The sequence below is a fragment of the Myodes glareolus genome, chromosome 7 (assembly GCF_982192425.1).
Source record: "Myodes glareolus chromosome 7, mMyoGla1.1, whole genome shotgun sequence".
Lineage (NCBI taxonomy): Eukaryota > Metazoa > Chordata > Mammalia > Rodentia > Cricetidae > Myodes > Myodes glareolus.
This window is the reverse complement of record NC_142032.1, coordinates 31,989,971-32,010,748: the sequence shown is the minus strand read 5'-3', so window position 1 is coordinate 32,010,748 and position 20,778 is coordinate 31,989,971. Positions and strand designations below refer to the sequence as shown.

Here is a 20,778-nt window from a genome sequence, read left to right as displayed (position 1 = left end):
TTATTCAAATTCAGTTTTATTAGAACACTAATGAAGCAGATAAAAAAAAAATCCAGACAGTGAAAGGAAAACACTCAAATGCTGTGACAGATCAGGCACATTAGTGAGGAAGAATTCTTCAGTGTGTACAAAATGTAAACATTTGCCCTGGGATTTCCCAGAGGGCACAGTCCACAAGGACTTTTTTGGAACAAAAAGAATGTCTATCGAATTCCCAGCATAGGCTCTTCAAACTTCTTGAATTAAAAAGTTAAAACTGCTAGCACACCCCAGATTTTCTACTCATAAAACTAAATGGCTTCCAATCAAGGCAACACGAACAGCAACTGCCTCACAGTGGGTAGCCACCGCTCGCCCTGCTCACTGTGTTTACATTAGCTTGAACAATTACCAAATATACAGCATATAAGCCTGCGTGAGCCATGGGCAGGGAAGGAATATCCTTGCTTGTCAAATGCTCCAGAAAGAGGCATCAAATCAGTCCTCTGAACTCAGGGAGGAAGGACTAAGACGAGGCCCTTTTCTGCTCGGAAAATGGAGATTCATAGGCCCCCATGGGAGGACAGGTGCAAACCAGGTGCTGATCTCCGTAGATGTCATCGATCCGAGCAATGGTCGGCCAGAATTTGCTCTCTGGTTTCACAAAGGGCTGCAAAGGAAAAGATGGAAGTTCTGGGATGTTCCGAGTCTTCCTTTGAGGCGAAAGGAGGCTATAGCAATTGATGGTCCCACAGCCCAAGGCACCACTGGCCTAACAAGTGCTAAAATCCACATTTTTCTGAATTTCAACGTTGGGATCTTGCCTCTAGGACTAGATGTCCTTTCCACAGAAGAATCCCAAAGGAAAGGCAGGGGCTGGAGAGATGGCCCGCTGGTTAGGAGCAATGACTGCTCCTGAAGAGGACCTGGGTTCGACTCCCAGGACCCACACAGCAGCTCACCGCCACCTGATATTCAAGCTCCAGGGAGTCTGATATCCTTTTCTCATCTTCATGAGCTTCTGCACACACGGTACACGCACGCGCACACACACACACACACACATTTTTCCTCTTAAATATGTGTGAGTCCACCTCCCTGCTGGACGTGAGAGCGAGCACACTGATCAGGACTGCCGCTCAGTGTTAATCCCCTGCTCCTGTGGGGTCCTAGGCCTGTGACTCATGCCCCAAGGGAGCTCAGACAACCCTCAAAGGTCAAGTACAGTTCACATTTCATTGGCCGTCCCAAAGACGCTTTTTATAATAAAACTGTTGTAGAAGGGAACGCCTCGGGGCAAGGGGGCTATAACAACACCCTGATTGGCCAAGTTCAGCTCAGGGAACTTACCAGTGGAAATGCTGCTACCTCTCTAGAATATGGCCGATCCCAGTGGGAGGACGTCACACAGGTCAGGGGATGTGGAGACATCTGGACAGAGATGTGGCAGAGGGTCAGGTCAACAATGTGCTGCCTTCTCCCGCACCTCACCCCAACCACAGAGCTGGTAGAAGCCCACAGAGAGGAAGCTTCTGTTTTGGTTGAACTAGGAGTGGGTGGAGGTGTTGATAAAATTTTTGTGAAGAAATATGTCCAATGGAAAAGTTGGATAATCTATGGAGCATATCTGCCACCCAGTAAGAGCAAATGAGCTTTTCCCCTCCTAAAAATCACATTTGCTTTGCCTTTTAAAGTAAAACAGCGGGCACAGGTGATGCTATCCTCATACTCACTCTGCCTCCCCATCCCCATCTCCGCCCATGATGACCATTAATTCTGAATCTGGTGGCTACCAGTCCCATTGTTTTTCTGCTCTGCACACTGTGAGGGGGAGCATGAACTGATACAGCTACAATGTAGCATCCTATGAGGACTCTTCTGTGTAGTGCTGTAAAGATGCCACTGCTGTCCGTGTCTCCTCCTGATCAATCTGTACACTGAACTAGAAACGTGGGACTCTAAAAGTCTTGTGTTTTGGAAGAGGTGGTTGGGGAAATCATGAGCTTTTCCTCCACATGGGCCATAAGCACTGCAAAACTCCCAGGTTGAACCAAACACCAATTAATTTGTTCTCAGGTTGCTATGCCAATACAAAAATTACTCCTATCAAGCGCTCAGGGACGTGAGCAAAGGCTAAGATACACTCTGACTACACTGTATCAAACAGTAATAATTCTCCAACTAGGGAGCCTCCTCCTTCCTCCATCTCCTCCTTTCACAATCAGTTGGATACAGGTGGAGTCTACAGCTCCTACAACCAAGGTCGGCCGAGTAACCACCGCACCTGAGGAACTACCGCTCCCAAGGACCCACCACCGCTAACTGCATTTCTCACAATTGTCTTCTTCTAGGCAAGCATCTCATCTTCACAGAGAGTTTGTGAAGGGTCAGCACACTCTTCAGGTACCACTTTCAGTTCTGTGGGATGCTTTGACTAAATTATTAGCACTCGTGTACCTTCAGGGGGTTGACCCTCGGGTCAATGCGGCCCTCCTCTATGTCGGCGATTTCTTGCCGGATGCTGATCATAGCGTCGCAGAATCTGTCCAGTTCCGCCTTGTCTTCTGACTCAGTGGGCTCAATCATGAGAGTCCCTGCCACAGGCCAGGACATGGTAGGGGCATGAAATCCTGCAAAGGGAGACCAGAGGGATGTGTGTAAGTCGAAGTACACACATTTATATTTTTTTCTTAATACGGCATTTTGCGAGGACAAGAATCGAGGTACTGACAGGCAATCATGAGAAAATCAGAGCGGGACCTTCATTTCAGTTGGTGTTTTAGACTCTTCTAGAGTGAAGTTAACACCCAGCTGCAGAACATGTCTTAGCCCCAGGCCTTCAATTCACAGCACCTCAGGAGAAGCAGCAGAAAACCACCCTTTTATGATGGTTTGTTCGAATGAAGAGAAACTACCAAAGAGAAGGCAAGCAAACCTCACTGTCTCCATCTGCCACGCGGAGAAACTAAGACTGGGTCAGTATGTGTAAGATTTCTGCCTCTTCCCGAACACAGTATAAACACACCTGAAGTTCCTGTGTCGGTTTTCTTTTGTAAGATGGAGTGAGAAATAAGAGAGATTTTTCTCAGCAAAAGCAAAGAAAACAGCTTTTCCTCATTTCACAGACAAATCCGTGGCCCTGTTGTGGTGTGCAGTACTCGCGACTGGACGCAGGGCATTATCCATGCTCGTGTAGATTTCCTATCCCAGCTCCGAAACTACTTTGAGATGAAGCACAATCTCCCGTGTTGATGCACCTCCCAGTGAATCTTGCTCCAGAGAACAGACGTTCCCAAGTTCTGGCAGGTCTTACCATTTCACGGGGTGCTACTGTCATGCCTCCATGCCTTAGCCAACCAGCTTCCCAACACTATTTTATAAAAATATTCAAGTACACGGGTAATTTGAAAGCACTATATTGAGGTATCTACATAGCCAGCCTCTATAGATGCTTCAATGATATTTTTAAAATTTATGTGTATTTAGTGTGTGTGTGTGTGTGTGTGTGTGTGTGTGCGCGCGCACACGCATATGCTCACGTGCCTTTTGGGAATTTGCTCTCATTCTACCATATGGGTCCCCAGGCTTAGCAGCATAAGGCTCTGCCCATTGAGCAATATTGCCAGCCCCATCTTATTTCTTACGTAGTTCACAGAGTTGTTTCGTTCCTTAAAGCATTAACTGATTTCATTACCCATTAAAATCTGTTCTCAAAATCCTTTTGTGAGAAAATTTAATACACAGTCTGCTTTAGCGGCTCCCACATCTGGAACCATCCATGTATTAAGTAGAAACAGATCCCTGGATCTTGACCCTAACTCAGGAAGGGAGGTACCCAAGGTAAAAAGCCTGAGCCTTAAAAAACTCCTGGCAGATTAGGATAACTTTGAAATGTGGTCCCAAGATACGATTTCCCCAAATGCTGTAACAGCGGCTGCACAGTGTGCTTCCTAAGTGTGCAGGTGACAGAGCCTCTCCTGAGAGTCTGAGTTGTCAGCTTTGCAGCGTCCATGGCTATTGATTCAATGTCACACATGTAGTATGCTAGGAACCAGGATAATTCTTGGCTTTGGACAAGTGTGGAAACCCTTTCATCAAACATCAGAATTATGTCAAGGTCAAGAGACGTGGGACTTGAAAATGTGGGTAGTAATTTAAATGGCCACTTTTCCTAGCCGCTCCTCTCGCTGGGACCATGCTGCGGTTAGGTGCATGACTCCACAACATATCCAAGAACTGTAAGTGCTGGTCCCAACTGGCCATTACTTAGCCCCTGGCCAGGAGATGAACAGAGGGGTGGAATGGGGGAGGGGCTGCTGTTGTCAGCTTGCAGGGGTGCCAAGAAGAAACAGCGAGGAACTGTTAATTTCATTATAATCATTTTCTCTGATACTCCCATCTATTGTGTGTAATTCTGCACAATAGGATCATCCATTTATGGGGAGTCATGTGTGGGCCTCTCATCAAGATGCATCAGTAAAATTGTTTAAAATTTCAAAATGCACACTGCTCTTTAGGACAGGTCATTAAGAAGCTGGAAAGATGCCTCAATAATTAAAAGTACTTCCCGCCCTTGCAGAGAACCGGGTTCAATTCCCAGCATGCAGTACCCACATGGTGACTTACAGCTTCAGTACCAGGTGAGCTGATACCCTCTTCTGACCCTGGCCGAGGCACATGTGTTCTGTATTTACATACATTTAGATAAAACGCAAACACATGGCGGGGGAAGTCATTAACTTCAGATAGCATTCCACATCTATCCAAAGACAAAGGGGCTGGAACCATTGACTTATGGTTCAATTGGTAAAGTAGTTCTGTTTACCAGGTCCAGGAGAGGAGCGAGGAGTTATCAGACAAAGAGCAATAGCAATCATTTTCTTTGAGTTTTAATTTTTTTTTCTTTTTTCGAGACCAGGTTTCTCTGTGTAGCGTGGCTGTCCTGAAACTCACTCTGTAGACCAGGCTGGCCTTGAACTCAGAGACCTGCTGGGGTTAAAGGTGTGCACCACCACCGCCTGGTTGGGATCTAAATTTTAGCAAGGCATCTTGACTGCTTGAGGGTCTGCAAGATGCACATTTAGATCTTTTGAAGAGCAGGAGTGTGTGACCACAGGGGGAGTCAGTATTCCATTGTGATTTTGAAGGTTCTCAGTAAGTCCAAGCCCCCCACTTACACGAGGGTTAATTTACTAGGTGTCTGTACCTCCATTTGTGCTCCAAGAACATGGTCCATAGCCTGTAGGAACATTGTGTGAATGTCAAAAGCACTTACCATAATCCTGGAGCCTTTTGGCAACATCCACAGCCTCAATATTGGCAGACTTTTTGAAGGGTCTTGTGTCCAAAATAAATTCATGAGCCACATACCCTGTTGAAGAACATGACGTCAGTTGAGTCTCAGTTTGTTGTTTCACTCAAGTAACAACCGGACAATTCAGCGCTTGGTGTAGACCCGCGGGGACCAAGAGTCTAAGAGAACTTGGGAAGGTTACAGTTGGCAATAAAGAGTTCATTTACTCTCTCACTCGTATGTCTCATTTCAGTTCGCCACACACCAGTGAGCCTGACAATGGGAGAAGGGAGATGGGGCATTGCTAGAACACTCAGAGGAGCTATCTGGAATTCCTATTTTGAAGACTTAAGACCTTCTTGAAACGGTTAAATACAATCCTGATCCTTTGCATACAATTTTTTTTTCTAGAACCAAAGATTCATGAATTTGGCAGCTTTACTGTCAAGGTTAAATAACTTCATCTGTAAGTACATCAGTACACATGTGGTCACAGGACACGTGCATAGTGCCATGTGGTTCTTCAAAGGAGTGTCTAAGGTTTGGATTTCAGGCTGCAGACCAAGAATTAGATATAAGCCCTGCTAACCAGATGAGATGGTACCCACCAGTAATCCTAGCATTAAGCAGAGGCAGGAGGATCACACATTTGAGGCTGTAGATCAAGACTTTACCTTAAAACACAACCCAAAAAGAAATAGAAACAAGAGAAAGAAAGAAAGAAAGAAAGAAAGAAAGAAAGAAAGAAAGAAAGAAAGAAAGAAAGAAAGGGGGTGGGGCACACTGTCAATCAACAAGAATCAACGAGACTGAAATCTATGGGGGTCAGTTCGCTTCAATCTGGTTTATAAACAGCCTGCTCTTCTAGGCCCATCAGGAGCTACTGGGGACCCAACCACCAAGAATAAACAAGTGATGGGGTTGGGGAGGTGGCTAAGCCATCAAGAGTATTTCCAGTTCTTCCAGAGCTTGTTTTGCAGCACCCATGTGAGGCAGCTCACAGCTCTCTGTAATTCCTGCTCCAGACAATCCATTGCTGCAATCTGCAAACCACACCCAGACATACACACATCTACATAACTAAAAGTAACATACATAAAATCTTTAAAAGAATAAACAGTGAAAGTAAGTCAGCTTTAATAACCAACCAGCATTCCTGGGAGTTTTCCAAAATCTACGGCCCACCTGTTGATAAGTTTTCTTAGTTGGTTTTACCAGCCTAGGAAGACAGACCAGACTTCCTATAGGAGGATCTGGATTCAAATCCCCAGCACCCGTGTAAAATCTGGGCACAAACTGTATGCCTGTATCTTCTAGCAGGGGCAGCGGTGGGGGTGGAGGTGGGGGTGATAATGTGGAGGCGAGTAGTGGGGGGGCAGGGGGTGGAGTGGGGGTGGAGATGGGTAGTAGCCAAGAACACCCAGGCCAGCCAGCCTAGCTCAAACAGTGAGCTTCTAGCAATGAGATACCACCTCAAGGCCGTAAGGCAGAGAAGGACAAAGAAAAGTGCCCAGTCTGCTCTGGCTTTCCTGTGCATGTGCACACTTACCACGCCCCCACTCACATGCACACAGCATCTATGCACATTTCAGAACCATGCACAGCAAACCCAACCCAATAACCTGTTTTACCAGCTCGCAGTCAGCAGTGAGTCCACTGACAAATCCCAGTCCCTAACCGTCCCAGATGGCAGTCTGAACCACTCTGTTTCTTTACTAAGGAATTTACACATGAATGTTGTTTTAGTCTGAAAGCAAGAGGATGAACACACTAAAGCTGCCTGTTTTTAAAATCTGGTTTCTAACCATGATAAGAAAGAAATTGGTTAGAATAAGACTCAAAACTAGAAAGGTCTATTTAGAAAAAAGTGACTGATGGAATAACCATTAGAAATTTTGAAGAGGGAAAAAAAAATCACAAAAATCTCTGAGACTTTCTCAGCCCCTAATTTCAGGATTCTAGATCTCAGTGTCAGCCCTTGTCTTCAGGCCGCTACCCCGGGCTCCACAACAGCGGCAGGAAGACGGCTAGCAATGTTTACTGTTCTGCACGGCATGTGGCTAGCACGAGGCTGGGAAGGTGCGTCAGCAGCAGAGGAGTCATTTGCTGGCAGGCCCAGAGGAGAATCTTGCAAACAGAGGTTGAGTGGTAATAGCTGAAAGTCCATCTGAGCAAGTCAACCCACCCCAGCGCTGCGAAAGCCAAGATTCCATCTGCAGGCCCCATCGCCACAGACAAGTGGTTTGGGAGAAGCGCTGTTCCAAAATGAGGTTCAGATGCTTTTCTTTAAATCCAAAAGCATCCCCCCCACCAAGGGCCCTCTAAGACAGCATTAAACTTGGTGGCTATCAGGGGCTGGATCCCAAGATGTTCTTCTCTCTCTGCAGACTAATGAGAAAGATGTACATTTCTACTGTGGCATACGGTAGGTTGGGGCAATCTAAGACAGCAGCTGTTTCCTCTAGGCCTAACCAGGACAGTATCTAAGAGCGTGAAAGACACCAGGTCAGAGGAACGTGAACCGGGAAGGGTGTGTGTGTGGAAAGATCTGGAGAGTCACTAGCTGTGGACTGTGGAACAACAGTGTCTTCTCAATATGACAGACCATCGAGAACTCACAGAGGCTGTGGATGCCTGTACAAGGCCTGCAAAAGAACATGGTGGCCAAAATTCCTAGCTCAGGAGCCACTCTCAGTCCAGAGCCTCTGAAGATGTGGCCCCTGGGGTAGGTGGGCCATGTTACACTGGGTAGCATCACACCTATGCATAAAATGGACTTGTTAAGTTGGTGGGGGAGGGCATAGAGGGGAAAAAAAGGACCCAGACTTGGTGGGTGGGACAATAGGAAAAGGAGAAGGAAGTGGCCTGGCTCATGTGTAACTGTCTTCAGAACAACATGAGGATGTGTTACAGAGAATAGGATTCTCCATGCTCCCCCTGAGAATACAGCCTGGGCTATATCTCCAACATCCCCACAGAGGCTGCCTCCGCATGCTGGAACTAAGTAGCTTCTGTAAAGCTTCAGTGGGCAGTCAACAGCCTCCTAGTTCTTTGGTGGTAACCTGAGGCAAAAATAAAAACGTCACAGCTTTTTCCTGGAAATGAGGTACGGAACTCTGGGTCCCTGGTCACATGTACCAGTCAGCCAGTGAAGCTACTGCTCACTTCCAAGGGAAGGGCCACCTGGAAACCTCTTTGGGAACAGGAGTCTGCAGCACTAGGTTTGCCCAGGATGAAAAGCAGACAGAAACATTAGCAAAACGCTGTCAGAAATGCCTTCCAGAGCACATCGTGAACTTAGCCTAGCAGATGAGGCACCTGATCAGCTTGGCCATTCCTTCTCTTCAGTACCATCCTTTCTGGAGGTGTGGCACACGCCAGTAATCCCAACACTGGGGAACCGTAAGACGGGGCAATCACAAGGTCAAGTCTTCTTGAGCTACACAGTGAGATCCCATATGAAAGCAAAGAAATGAAACATACAAACAAAAACACCCTACAAAAACATCTCCCAAAAGAGACTGACAACACCACCAATAAAACAATAATCCTAGCTAACGTCGTTCCTTTTTCTCTGCACTGTGGCAGAATAACCACTTCTGCAGCCTCTTCACCTAACTTCTGCCTATCGTACCCTTGTTTGCTACAGAACCACTAGCCTGGACAGTTTAGTTAACATTAAAATCTCGGAGAACAAGCTGGTGCTGGCAAGCCTGGAGTTCATTAAAATGATTGCCTCATGGGCATCTGTAATTTCAGCATCTGGTTTGGTGCTAGTAAATATGATTAAGATGAACCTCGGTCTTCTAATAGTGCCGTTGGACACGTTAGAACACAATGTGATTATTAAAAACATTGCTATTTTGAATCACCAGAAGGTACAATGGTATTAATTTCTCAGGCTCCAAACTATGAGATTTTCAAATTGTGTAACAAATGTGCTTAGCAGGCCAACATGAGCCAATGTTTAGTTTGACGAACTTTGGGATTGAGAAATCAAGTCTATAATCTATAATCACCAATTCATTTCAGTTTGGGATGAGAAATGCTACTTGCCATTTAATTCTGGGGTAAAATGTCAAAACAAATGGAAATTCCATCCATCTTTTTGTACTTTAAGTCGCACAGGATGGGGTGGGGCTCTGTGCCCAAAGCCACTATAGAAATGCTAAGTACGTGGTGACATCTGACCTTCTCTCATGGGTGACAACCACCCCCATCAGTTAAAGTCACATTAATTCCTGTTTTTAAAACTAGACTTTGCAAACAGAGAACATATTAAAAACTGCTGAGTTGTTCGACTTCAATGAGCAAGTTGTATGAAAAAGTATGTTAATTATATCTCAGTAACGGTGCCAAAGTGGAATAGAATATTTAAAAAATTAAGGGCTGGGACAGCTAGCAAGCATGAAGCCCTAGGTTCAGAACCTAGTACTGCCACCAATAATTAAATTAATAAAGAAATCAAAGAAAAAACTTAAGTACTGTAAATTAAAACAATAATATCATTTATTCATGAAATTGAATAAGTTTTTTTTTAAGCTTTTGTTGCTTTTCAGTCTATTCTCACTAAACTCTTGGTGCGGTCACTCTCAATGCTACAAGCATAAAACAGTTGACATAAAGTCTCTGGGAAAGTAATTGAGGACACGTGTCTAAAAAGCTTAAAGGATCCATACGCTTTTCTGTGAGTTTCCTAAAGAAATAATCACATATTTTTTTCTTAAAAGCCAACAAACACCGCGGGCAGGGCTGTTCTTGCAGCGGTGTTACAGTACAGACAACTGAGACTCACAGGGCATCCACACAATGTCATTCACCCTTCAGGGGCAAAGAATATGTAATCGTAAGTGTAATAGGAAAACGCTCACAAAAATAGAATAGATAAATGAATACTGTTTTGTGGGGCTGTGTAGACATCTCAGTGTAAATGCTTACTGTACCAAGTATAAGGACCAAGCAACCATATGAAAAGACACCGAATGGTGGCGTGTGCATGGATGTGTGTGTGAGAAAGAAAGAGAGAGAATGTTTGAAGTCTGAGCATTGGGTGGTGGTGGTGGTAATGGTGGTGATGGTGGAGTGTGTATGGAGAGAGGAAGAGAGAGAGAGAGAGAGAAAGAGAATATGTTTGTAATCTGGGCAACCACATATAAAGACATTGGGTGATCATGGTAGTGGTATGTGTTTGTGTGTGTTTGTGTATGTGTGTGTGTGTGTGTGTGTGTGTGTGTGTGTGTGAGAGAGAGAGAGAGAGAGAGAGAACACGCTGGGCAGATCCCAGAAGCTTGCTGGGCAACCAACCCAGCTGATAGCTGAGATTGTGAACTCCAGGTCCAGTGAGAAACCATCTCAAAACCTAAGGTGGAAGAGCTACTGAGGAAGGCATCTCTATGACAACCTCTGACTTCCACATGTGCTCATAACAGGGAGAACACACCTTCCTGTCAACTCTCCCACACGCAGACATAAAAGTCCCACAAATCGGATTTGTGATGTTAGCTTAAAGTATAAGGGTAAGGAGGAAGGGATACAACCAAGAAGCATTAAATGGAGGCTTTATCTGGCTGGTGGATGCAAGTGTTTAAATTTCCTCCCCATGCTTTTTTATATCCCCAAACTTCTGAATTAAACAATGCATATCACATATATGACCAGACAAAATAAATGTTGAAGCTGCTCATTAAACAAATACACACCAGGACAGATTCCACAGTACAGAAGCTATGTTTGAATTAATTAGTAGCTGCAGGAGCATTTTGTTGTGTTGCTTGGAGACATATTCCTCACACCCTTCTTCTCTGCTCTCTGGAGAGCACCTACCCAGGGCTTCCGGTTATTCACTTCTTTTTGTTTTCCAGCTCCTGAGGGCCTCCTTTGAATTCGTACTTATAAGGCCAGAGCAGCCTTTAAAGTAGAGATTATGAACAGTGTAGATGTACACACTGTCTGCACTGGAGGAGCCAAGAACCAGGCCGGCACCATCGATCATCCTTGATGTCACTCTCTGCTAGAGGCGCTTTGCTCTCCTTTCTCAATGTTCTTTCCTTGTTTCCCCTTCCACAACTAGACAGCCACATCTCTAAACATCTACCTGGTTCTTTTCATTTTTTTATACACATTTGTGTGTGTGTGTGTGTGTGTGTGTGTGTGTGTGTGTGTGCGCGCCACGTCTATACAGGTGTCCTCAGAGGCCAGAAGAGGACACTGGATCACCTGGAACTGGAATTACAGGTGGCTGTGAACTGCCTAACAGGGTGCTGGAACACGGCTCAGGTTAACTGCTGAGCCATTTCTCTAGCCCCCTACCTGGCTTTTACTTCCACCACTAACCGCTTCTAGATTGTCTTTGTTCTCCTACCCCTTAGGACCTCTGACGTAACTCGAGATGTTTACCTAACACACTGCATTTAATGAGTAACTATGTCCGACTGGGTGTGCTTCCAAGAACTCCCTCATTTCACTGCCTTGACAACTTTCAGCCTTTGAATGAATCTAATCACGATTTCCTCAAGCTGGGAAATCATTAATGGTTATGGTCTGACTCAAGAGTTCTAAGTCTAGATTCTTCAAAGACCTTCAAGGTGCCAAGCTGTCTTTTTAACCTCATCCCATTAGACCCTTCTCTTCTTATCCCACTTCAAATCACGCACAGGAGCTCCTCCTTACCTGGCTGGCTCCTGTATGTTTGCACATAATAAATTGCAGTTTCATTTATCAAACTGCTTCACCCTGACTGCCTGGTCTAAGGGGCTCCGCTCTTTAGACACCTCTACAAGTCTCTGTGAGTCAGCTCAGCTCATGGTGTCTATGTGAACACCTCTCTCGTGGTTTAGGCCCCTTACTGAACTAGGCTGTGTAGACTAGGCAGGGATAGCTTGCACATAGTAATGAGGAAGTTGGCTATATTTCCAAGCACGGTACACTTTCCTTTGTATATTCTAGGAAATAGCAGCCTCCCCCCCCCACCTTGCAAAATCACATCTACATCAAGCATAGTTTGTCTAAAGGAAGAAAAATAAAAATAGAAAGAAAGCGAAAGAAAATCAAAGAGTGGATACTTGCCTCTTGCACCCCTAAAAAGGACTCTGTAGTGTTTTTCTAATCGCTTGGCCATGTAGTTGGCATTTAAAATAGCAATTTCCGTGGCCTCTTTGAGGCCCTTTCCTCCCATCATCTGCAACAAAGAGAAAAAGAGACATCAGCCATTGGACGGGAGAGGTGAGTGGTCAAGGCACTAAGCAGATGCCCCCAGTTAAATTCATCCCAAAGGGCTCATCGGCTCGGCATCACTGCAGATTGAAAATGAATGGGAAAATTCCAGGAAAGAGACCCGTCAGTCTCCTCCATGCTTAACCAAACACTAATTTTTTTTGGGGGGGAGGTTGCAGTGGGGGTCATAATAACAAAGCTCCACAGCAGGTAGCAGCCTGCACACCTCTGCTATCTAAGAACTGTCCCTTAGGTTACAAGTGATGCAGTGTTTATTTTTTGTTTACTATGTATGAATTTGAGAGGTAATGAGAATTCTGAGGAATATGATGAGATCCTGGTCAAAGTCCATCACATCAATTGTGTGTGGTTTGCCTTTCCATTGTCCACAGTGGGGAACATAAATATTCTTCCCGTGCACATTTGCCAACTGCCAGATTCAATCTTTCTTATTCTAGAGGCTGAGTCCCTGCTGCCATACAGGATAAAAGTCACCAAGAGCAGGGCGTTTAAAAATCAAGATTATAGCAGTGTTCATGACCGAGGAACCTCACATCATAACTGAATCAAAACAGTGGTATAAAGACCACGGGGAAAAGAGGACAGAGCGGCCCCAGGTTAGTCAAAGGAGGCTTTCTAAGGAGGAAGCAACTTTCCCATGAACTTGACGAGTCCATGAGTGGAGGTTGGATTTCTAAAAGGAAAAGGGAAACATGCCAAATGAGAGAGTGGACCAACAGCAGCTCAAGTGTAGGGAAGGCCGAGACGATCATCTGGATGTCACCGCAGCAACATGGACGGGGACCTCAGGTTCTAAGCCTTTGCGTTGCCATGGACTTGGTGCAGCCAACTGCTGCCTCTCTTGCTACACGTCAGTTACTGAGCATCATTCTATAAATGCTGCAGCTCTAAGCACGAATCCACATCAGCTGGATTTTATTCTTATTGGGATGGACCCAAGGTACACGGTGGTGAGAGCACACAGTAAAGGTGGTAGGAAGTCAGGAGGGGCAAGTGGGCATCAGGGAGAGACTGTCCTTAGCGAGTGTCCACGGTGGATTGCAGAGGGAAGGAGGAGGCTCTAGCTAGCATCTATGGGAGAAGAAACAGCCCGAAACAAGGCTCAAATAAACACCACTTCTTTAGTTCTAAAACTCATGATCTGTTTGGTATTCTAGGCATACGACCAAAACAGCCCTAGGGGCCTTCCTTTTCTATATGTAAGAAGATCTCCGGCCCAAATACGTTTGCACAAATAACCCATATTTACAGATCCCATGGATCAAAGGGAACTGGGGATTTGACTATTTGCAAAGGAGCAGATTTTCTTTCTCATTGTTCTTGTTCCTGTAGTTTGCAAACAACTTGCATGGCGTTTTAAAAGCAGCTTCAAAGCTCCGAGGCACACAACTGTTGCTCTTCCTTCCAAGACACCGCTCATTAAGAATCATAAATGAAGCTGGCCATGCAGGGAAACACATGCCCGTAAAGCCGCACTTGGGCGATAAAGACGGCTGGATCAGGAGCTCAAAGACAGCCCCTATCCACGTGACCCTGTCTCAAAAATGAAACAAAAAAGAATCACAGAGCCAGAGAGATGGCTCAGCAGTTAAGAGCATTGGCAGCTCTTCTGAAGGACCCAAGTTCAATTCCCAGGACCCACATTGACATGGTGATTAATACCTATCTGCAATTCCAACCCCAGAGGATCTGATGTACCCAACAGGCGCTACATAGATATGGTGCACAGATATACACGCAGACATCACCCATACACATACAATAAGCCATGTCTCGAAATATCATTTAAAAAGGAATCATAAATACCCGCCAGCCACGGCGACCCACTCATGCCTATAGTCCCATACTTGGGAGGCTGATGCGGGAGAATCACGCGCTTGTGCCCAGACTGGACCGTGTCTCACAAAATAGGCTTGTTTAAAAACGAAAAAGAATCACAAATGCCACCGCATTCACTAATAGCCAGCCAGCTGGGCAGTTACCGAGCACGGTTTGTACAGCTGAGTTTGGGGTTTTGTCTCACTAGGGGCCACCCTTCCTTTAACAAAGGCCACGGGCTTGAAAGAGCTGCTCTAATTAGCAACTGAGCAAGACTGCCTAGCCACAGACTTGACATTCTAGAAGGTGGACAGGCCAGTCTTAACAAGCTGCAGAGAATCAATTCTGGCTTGAGTGTTTCTGTGGAGAAAGACAAAGGGGGTAGGGGTGGGGGTGGGGGTAAGCCTGTTCTCTGACAAAACCCAATTATCACTGAAAACACAGTTCCCCGGGCCATCACCACCAAACAAATCTCTGCGGCTTCTCATCTTATCTCGAAGCCGACAAGATACACAATGTGAGTACACCCTACTGTGTACTCCAGGGTCTCAGCAAAGTGTCACGATGACTCTGTGCACGGCTTTCCGCTTATGTGGCGCTGTCTGAATCCGACAGGAAACCACATGATGTGGCCAGACCATTCACATGACTCATGCAACTTAACCGTGTCTGGAAAAATGTAAACCCATCATGAGAACCCAAAGGAACAGATGAAATAATTTTAGCTGGCTTGGAGACGATTTCTTCCACCCCAGCACTGGCAGCGACCCCAGTCACTGGCTATGTTCGCTGACTCCCACTCTCCAGGCCCAGACGCCTTCATCTTCAACCCCTTCGAGAAAGTCTCAAGTCCCACGGCTCCATTGCGACACGTGTTCACAGGCCTCACCTTAATATAAGCCCATGAAATAGGCAAGATGGAACTGGAGCCCCACGGGGCTGCGCTGACAGTCCCTACGGGCCAGGTGTCTTCATTTGGTTTGACGGAAACAATGGGATGATTGGGCAGAAAGGGAGCGAGATGCTTCTTCCTGCGGTGGTTTTAAAGGACACATTGAAAGGTTTAAAGGACACATTGAAAGGATACAAAAAGATACAATTGAACTAAATGGGCAGGTTCTCCAGGAACTCTTTGTTTAGTAAGGGCACGCTGACGATGGTAGGGACGGGACCTGACACTCCTGGGGGAGAGGGGGCAGACAACAAGGAAACAACTAAAGTGAGATCTCTTCCCTCCCTCCCTCCCTCTCTCCCTCTCTTTTCTACCACCCAACAGCTTCCAAGAACTGTGGTGTAGGACTCGGCAGAGGCAGCCCATGGAGGCGTCTCATGAGGACCCCCACATCCTTCTAAGCTGTATACCAGATACAGAAGACTGCTGAAGAGATGCCCTGGGCAGTCCACTTGGAGGTTCACGGGTTAACACTGCCCCATTACACACCTTCTGAACCACCTAGGACACTCATTCACTACACATAATACAAATCAAGAGGAAAAACAAGAAAGCCAGGATCCCAGCAACCCTGAACACTGCCCTTCCCTGACCACCAACCACCACACATTTTGAAAACTCCAGAAGAGCCAGGCGGTGGTGGCACATGTATTTAATCCAACACTCGGGAGGCAGAAGTAGGCAGATCTCTGTGAGTTCGAGGCCAACCTGGTCTACAGAGTGAGTTCCAGGACAGCCAGGGCTGTTACACTGAGAAACCCTGTCTGGAAAGAGACAGACAGATGGACAGAGGGAGGGAGGGAGGGAAAGGGAATAAAGAAAACTTCAGAAGCTCTGGATAAGGCTGTTCTTACTACACAGAGAAAGCTATCAATTGCTAAGAAATATTCCCTCAGTAAACAGTGACTTCATCCGATTATCTCTAGTAATAAAGTTTGTTTCCTCCTTTCTTATCACAGATGTAATAAAAATTAAAGCTGTAAGAAGTTAGGTGCCTTTCGACCCAATTCACTCTCAATATTATCACTGACTGTATGTGTTCTAGCAAATGAGTAAAATAAAATGCTCTTGGAATTCTTGGGGCAAATCATTTACAGGAGCCCACATTCCAGTTCTGACCCCCGATGCTTTAAAAAAGTCCCCTGCTCGACTGCTAACAAGCTTGCTCTGGAGCTCAATGTGGCCAGGTCACTGCGGTTACTAAAGGACGCTTCTGTTTGGACACTCTCCCAACACTCCTTGCCCAGCCCTGCAGCCACCTGCTAGGCGCGCACTAGATATTAAGGCCTTCTTGACACTTGAAGACCAGGATGGGAAGAATGAGAGGGCTTGAGCCATCCTGCTTCCAAAGCGACCCCGAAGTCAGCAGCCCACGACTCACACTCCAATGGGCCCCATGCCAGGGCCACCTCCTCCGTGGGGAATGCAGAAGGTCTTGTGAAGATTTAGGTGAGAGACATCAGACCCAAAGTCTCCAGGACGGCAGATTCCCACCTACCCCAAAGGAAAAGAACAGAAGTAAACATCGGAGCTTGGCAAGGCTCCTCCAGATGAGGGAAGGGCGTGCTGTTCTGGGCTGTGTCTCCCCAGGAGGCAGGCAGAGCCACATCCCTAATGGTTACAGAAAAAGCTTCCCAGGGAGAGTGGGACGGCTCAGTAAAGCTGTTTGACAATCCGACATAGGACAGGCATAATGAGTGAACAGGAAGGGACCTGACTCCTGTTCCTCCAAGTCACCCTTTGACCTCCACAGGTGCTCACACACACGATGTAATTTCCAAATATCAATGAGGAAACGATTCCTAAACGTTCTGCAGTCAACCTGGCACCTCACAGGCAAAGTGACTGTGGTTTCTATGGAGATGGCAACTGACTGTTTAACCCCATTCAGACTTAAAATACACACTTGGGCAGTCTGCACCTAAATGTCTGCCTTAAGAGGGAAGAGGAGAAGTGCCACTAGCCCTAAAGTGACAGCCTGTTCATTCTACTGAGCGGGCAGCTTTTACAGTATCAGAACCACATTCCCTGGCCAGTTCAAGGCTGGGTATTTATCATGTGCATGGCTGGACGGCCCTTTCCTGGCAAGAGCCTAGAGTAGTGGTTCTCAACCTTCCTAATGCTGGGAGCCTTTAATACAGTTCCTCATGCTGTGGTGACCCCAACCATAACACTGATTTTCATTGCCACTTCACAACTGTAATTTTGCCACTATTATGAATTTTAGTGGAAATATCTGATTTGCTCCCCTGTGAAAAGTTTGTTTAGCTCCGAAAGGTTGTGACCCACAGGATGCTGAGCTGAGGATGCGGAAGTGAGGCTGCCAGTCTTCCTGAGACAATCCACTTACTCAGCTACATTACTCAACTGGTAATCCTGCCACTTTGACTATAGACAGCAATGTCTGCTTTAGGCTGCCAAAGCAGAAGGCAATCCCTGGACTATACCTATGAATGGAATCAGACTAAAGAAGGAGAGAGATAGGCAGGTGAACACATTACATAGACCCACAGTCACTCCTGCAACCCGGGTAGGCAGGATTGAATCCCTTGGGGCCCTACTGAAAACAAGCGGCTAGAGAGGTGGCCTGGTGGTTAAGAGCATTCGGTGCTATCCCAGAGGACCTGGGTTCAATTCCCAGTACCCCCACATGGCAGCTCATAACTGTCTGTGACTCCAATTCCAGAGGATCTGACACCCTCACACAGACATAAACGCAGGCAAAACACCAGAGCACATAAAATAGTAGTCTTCATCGCTTAAAAAAAAAAATCAAAACAAAACTGGGCAAGAATGATGACTCAGCAGTGTAAAAAAAAAACCTTACTGCTCTTGCATAGGACCTAAGCACCCACATGGGGCTTCACTACCAGGTAAACTCCAGTTCCAGGGATCTGAGGTCCTATTTTGACTTCCGTGAGCACTGGTGTACACACATACATTCAGGCAAGACACTTATACTCATAAAATCAGTCAATCCTTCCAAAATTAAAAATAAATAACATGTCCTTATTCATTTTCTCAGTGGGCCCTAATTGTTTGCACCTGGGCATTCATATTTGCCCCGTCGAGGTAGACCTGTCCTCCATGTTGGTGAATAAGGGCGCACACATCACTGATATTCTCTTCGAACACGCCGTTGGTCGATGGATACGTGATCATGATGGCGGCCAGGTTCTCCTTGTGTTTATCCACCTGTGGGGAGAAGAGTGACACGAAGAAGTGATCCGTTCTCAGCCAAGGCTTTGCTTTTCGTTTTAAAGAACCAGGGAAGGCGAAGCCTTGGTATTAGAATTCTTGACAATGTCTCTGTCTACAACAGTGGCTAATTGCACAGCCAATTGCTCCTTCACCCTAAGGTAAGAGCAAGTCCTCTCGGGACTCTGTGGTCCAGAGAAAGCAACCAAGCTTCGGGTGTGATTCAACTGATCTAGGGTTTACCTCATACGCACAAAGCCCTAAGCTTGCTCCCTGCACCAAATCAAAAACTAGGCATAGTGGAACACTCATATAACCATGCCATTGGGGAAGCAGGGGCATCCTTGGCTACACAGCAACTCCGAGGCTAGCCTGGGTTACATGCGACAAAATTAAAACAAAAAGCAAGAAGCTATTCAGAAGATTTTTGGATATGTTGGGTCCAGTTCTACAAAATGATTCTGCTTTGGTTCAAACCACCTCAAAATTTACCCTGGGCTATTGGGAAGGTGGGGGAGGCATCTCTGTACATGGCTAATTTTCCAGCTAGCCTTTCTGCTTATATTTTGGTTAACACTTTTCTACTTTCCTTCCCACAGACTCTTGAGAAGCTCAGACTGGTTTCTAACTTACTATGTAGCCAAGGCTAGCCTTGGACTTGTGACTTCCCTTTGAAGTATTGGGGTGACGAGGTTGTGCCACTGGGCCAGCAGTTCTCAACCTTCCTGATGTTGTGACCCTTTATTACAGTTCCTCATGTTAGGTGAGCTCCCCCCCCCGTGGTAAAATTATTTTCATTGCTACTTTATCACTGTAGTTTTGCTGCTGTTAACAACATAATGTAAACACCTGTGTTCCAGTGATCTCAGGTGACCCTTGTGAAAGGGCTGCTTGACCCTCTCTAAGGGTTAGACCCACAGGTTGAGAACCACTGTATATAGCTATACCTACTTCTTTCACTTTTTTTTCCCCAAGAAAACAATTGTATAAATAAAGGATAATTTCTAGGTTTTTTTTTTTTGGCTATCAAGCCAAAGGAAGGCAATGGAAAATCAAGTCATATTGCATATATTCTATACTGGACAGACTTAGTAATTACAGTTAATGACGCAGGATATTTATGGCCAAAAAAATAAAGATGGCAATGGAAGGGGAGGATGGAAAAGAGGAACAGGGCTGTGCATTTTCAGTGTCCTTGTGAAGGCTTTGACGTCGGTCCTCAGGACCCATGCCTAATCACCCTGACAGAATCACATCGCTGTTCCACCAATTTTCCTACCACTTAAGATGCAGCCTCCAGTCCACTGGTGGAAAACAGATACGGTTGCTAAGCAACCTCTTCCTGGAGGTTGGGAGACTGAGAGTGGGGGTTGGTGTGGAGGAAACAGGGTAGAATGTTGCCTGGAATCCAGCACAGCATGGCTGGGACGTCTGCAAAATCCGAATGCGTCGTGCATTCTTTAATTCTCGAAACAACCATGACTGACTGTGTGGCAGTGAATGGAGATCTCTGAGGACAGACAGGGAAGCAGGCCCTGCAGAGCTGTCTTACTGTGACAGCACATTGAATACCTCATTCATTACCTTTCAACTGGAAGAATCGGGGTGTGGAGGGGACTGAAAAGGACCCTTTCTCTGTGAGGGAGGGAGGGGGAAAGAAGACGTGGCTTCTTTTAACTGGGGAACCAAGTTACAATTGCTTTTTATTTTTCTCTTTCCCTTAAAGATTGTTAGGGTTGTTTTGGATTTTGTATTCTTTCCCTACAGACCCATTCAGAAGAGGAATCGTTGTTTTTCATTAGAATATAAGAGAAGACAATGTTTACCCCATCCATCTACTCCCCTACACATCACCATCCCGTGTCTTCCCAACCCAGATCCCCCCAATCCGTGAAGAGGAGAGTGAGTACCAGGGCCTTGAGGTGAGCCACATCGATGTTCCCATATCTGTCCACCTCCACGGGCTGGATCGTCATGCCCGCCATGTGGGCACTTGCCGGATTCGTTCCGTGTGCTGACTTAGGAATAAGGCAAACCTTGGGAACACAAAGAAAGGAAGCAGAAAAGGAGAAAGAAAGAAAGAAAAAAAAAATCACCGGGTATCTCAAGTTAGAGAAAGTCTCCTAACATGCCGATGACACAAAATTAGGCGCCACATGTTTTTACTGAAGCTGACCCCTAGTGCCTTGAAATCTGCTGCCGTCAGTGCTGTTATTGCGAAACAATGACCAGAAGGGGCGTTTCCATTTGAATCCCCAAATACTTTCCTAAAGATGTCAGAATGTCCTCCCTTATCCCAGAGCAC

At 46.0% G+C, this 20,778-nt stretch overlaps 1 protein-coding gene across 1 annotated transcript in view; it reads right to left on the bottom strand.

Annotated features, from left to right (window-relative positions):
- The window catches only part of Gldc (glycine decarboxylase), an 80,099-nt gene continuing 59,321 nt past the window's right edge, over nucleotides 1-20,778 (bottom strand). The window contains exons 17-25 of the mRNA XM_085693779.2: nucleotides 20,384-20,509; nucleotides 18,321-18,470; nucleotides 16,657-16,769; nucleotides 15,213-15,354; nucleotides 12,338-12,449; nucleotides 5,255-5,350; nucleotides 2,437-2,609; nucleotides 1,330-1,410; nucleotides 1-649 (exon numbers count right to left, since the gene is read on the bottom strand). Coding sequence (XP_085549905.2) covers nucleotides 506-649; nucleotides 1,330-1,410; nucleotides 2,437-2,609; nucleotides 5,255-5,350; nucleotides 12,338-12,449; nucleotides 15,213-15,354; nucleotides 16,657-16,769; nucleotides 18,321-18,470; nucleotides 20,384-20,509 — 1,137 coding nt within the window. The 3' untranslated portion in view covers nucleotides 1-505. The remainder of the gene's footprint in view (nucleotides 650-1,329; nucleotides 1,411-2,436; nucleotides 2,610-5,254; nucleotides 5,351-12,337; nucleotides 12,450-15,212; nucleotides 15,355-16,656; nucleotides 16,770-18,320; nucleotides 18,471-20,383; nucleotides 20,510-20,778) is intronic.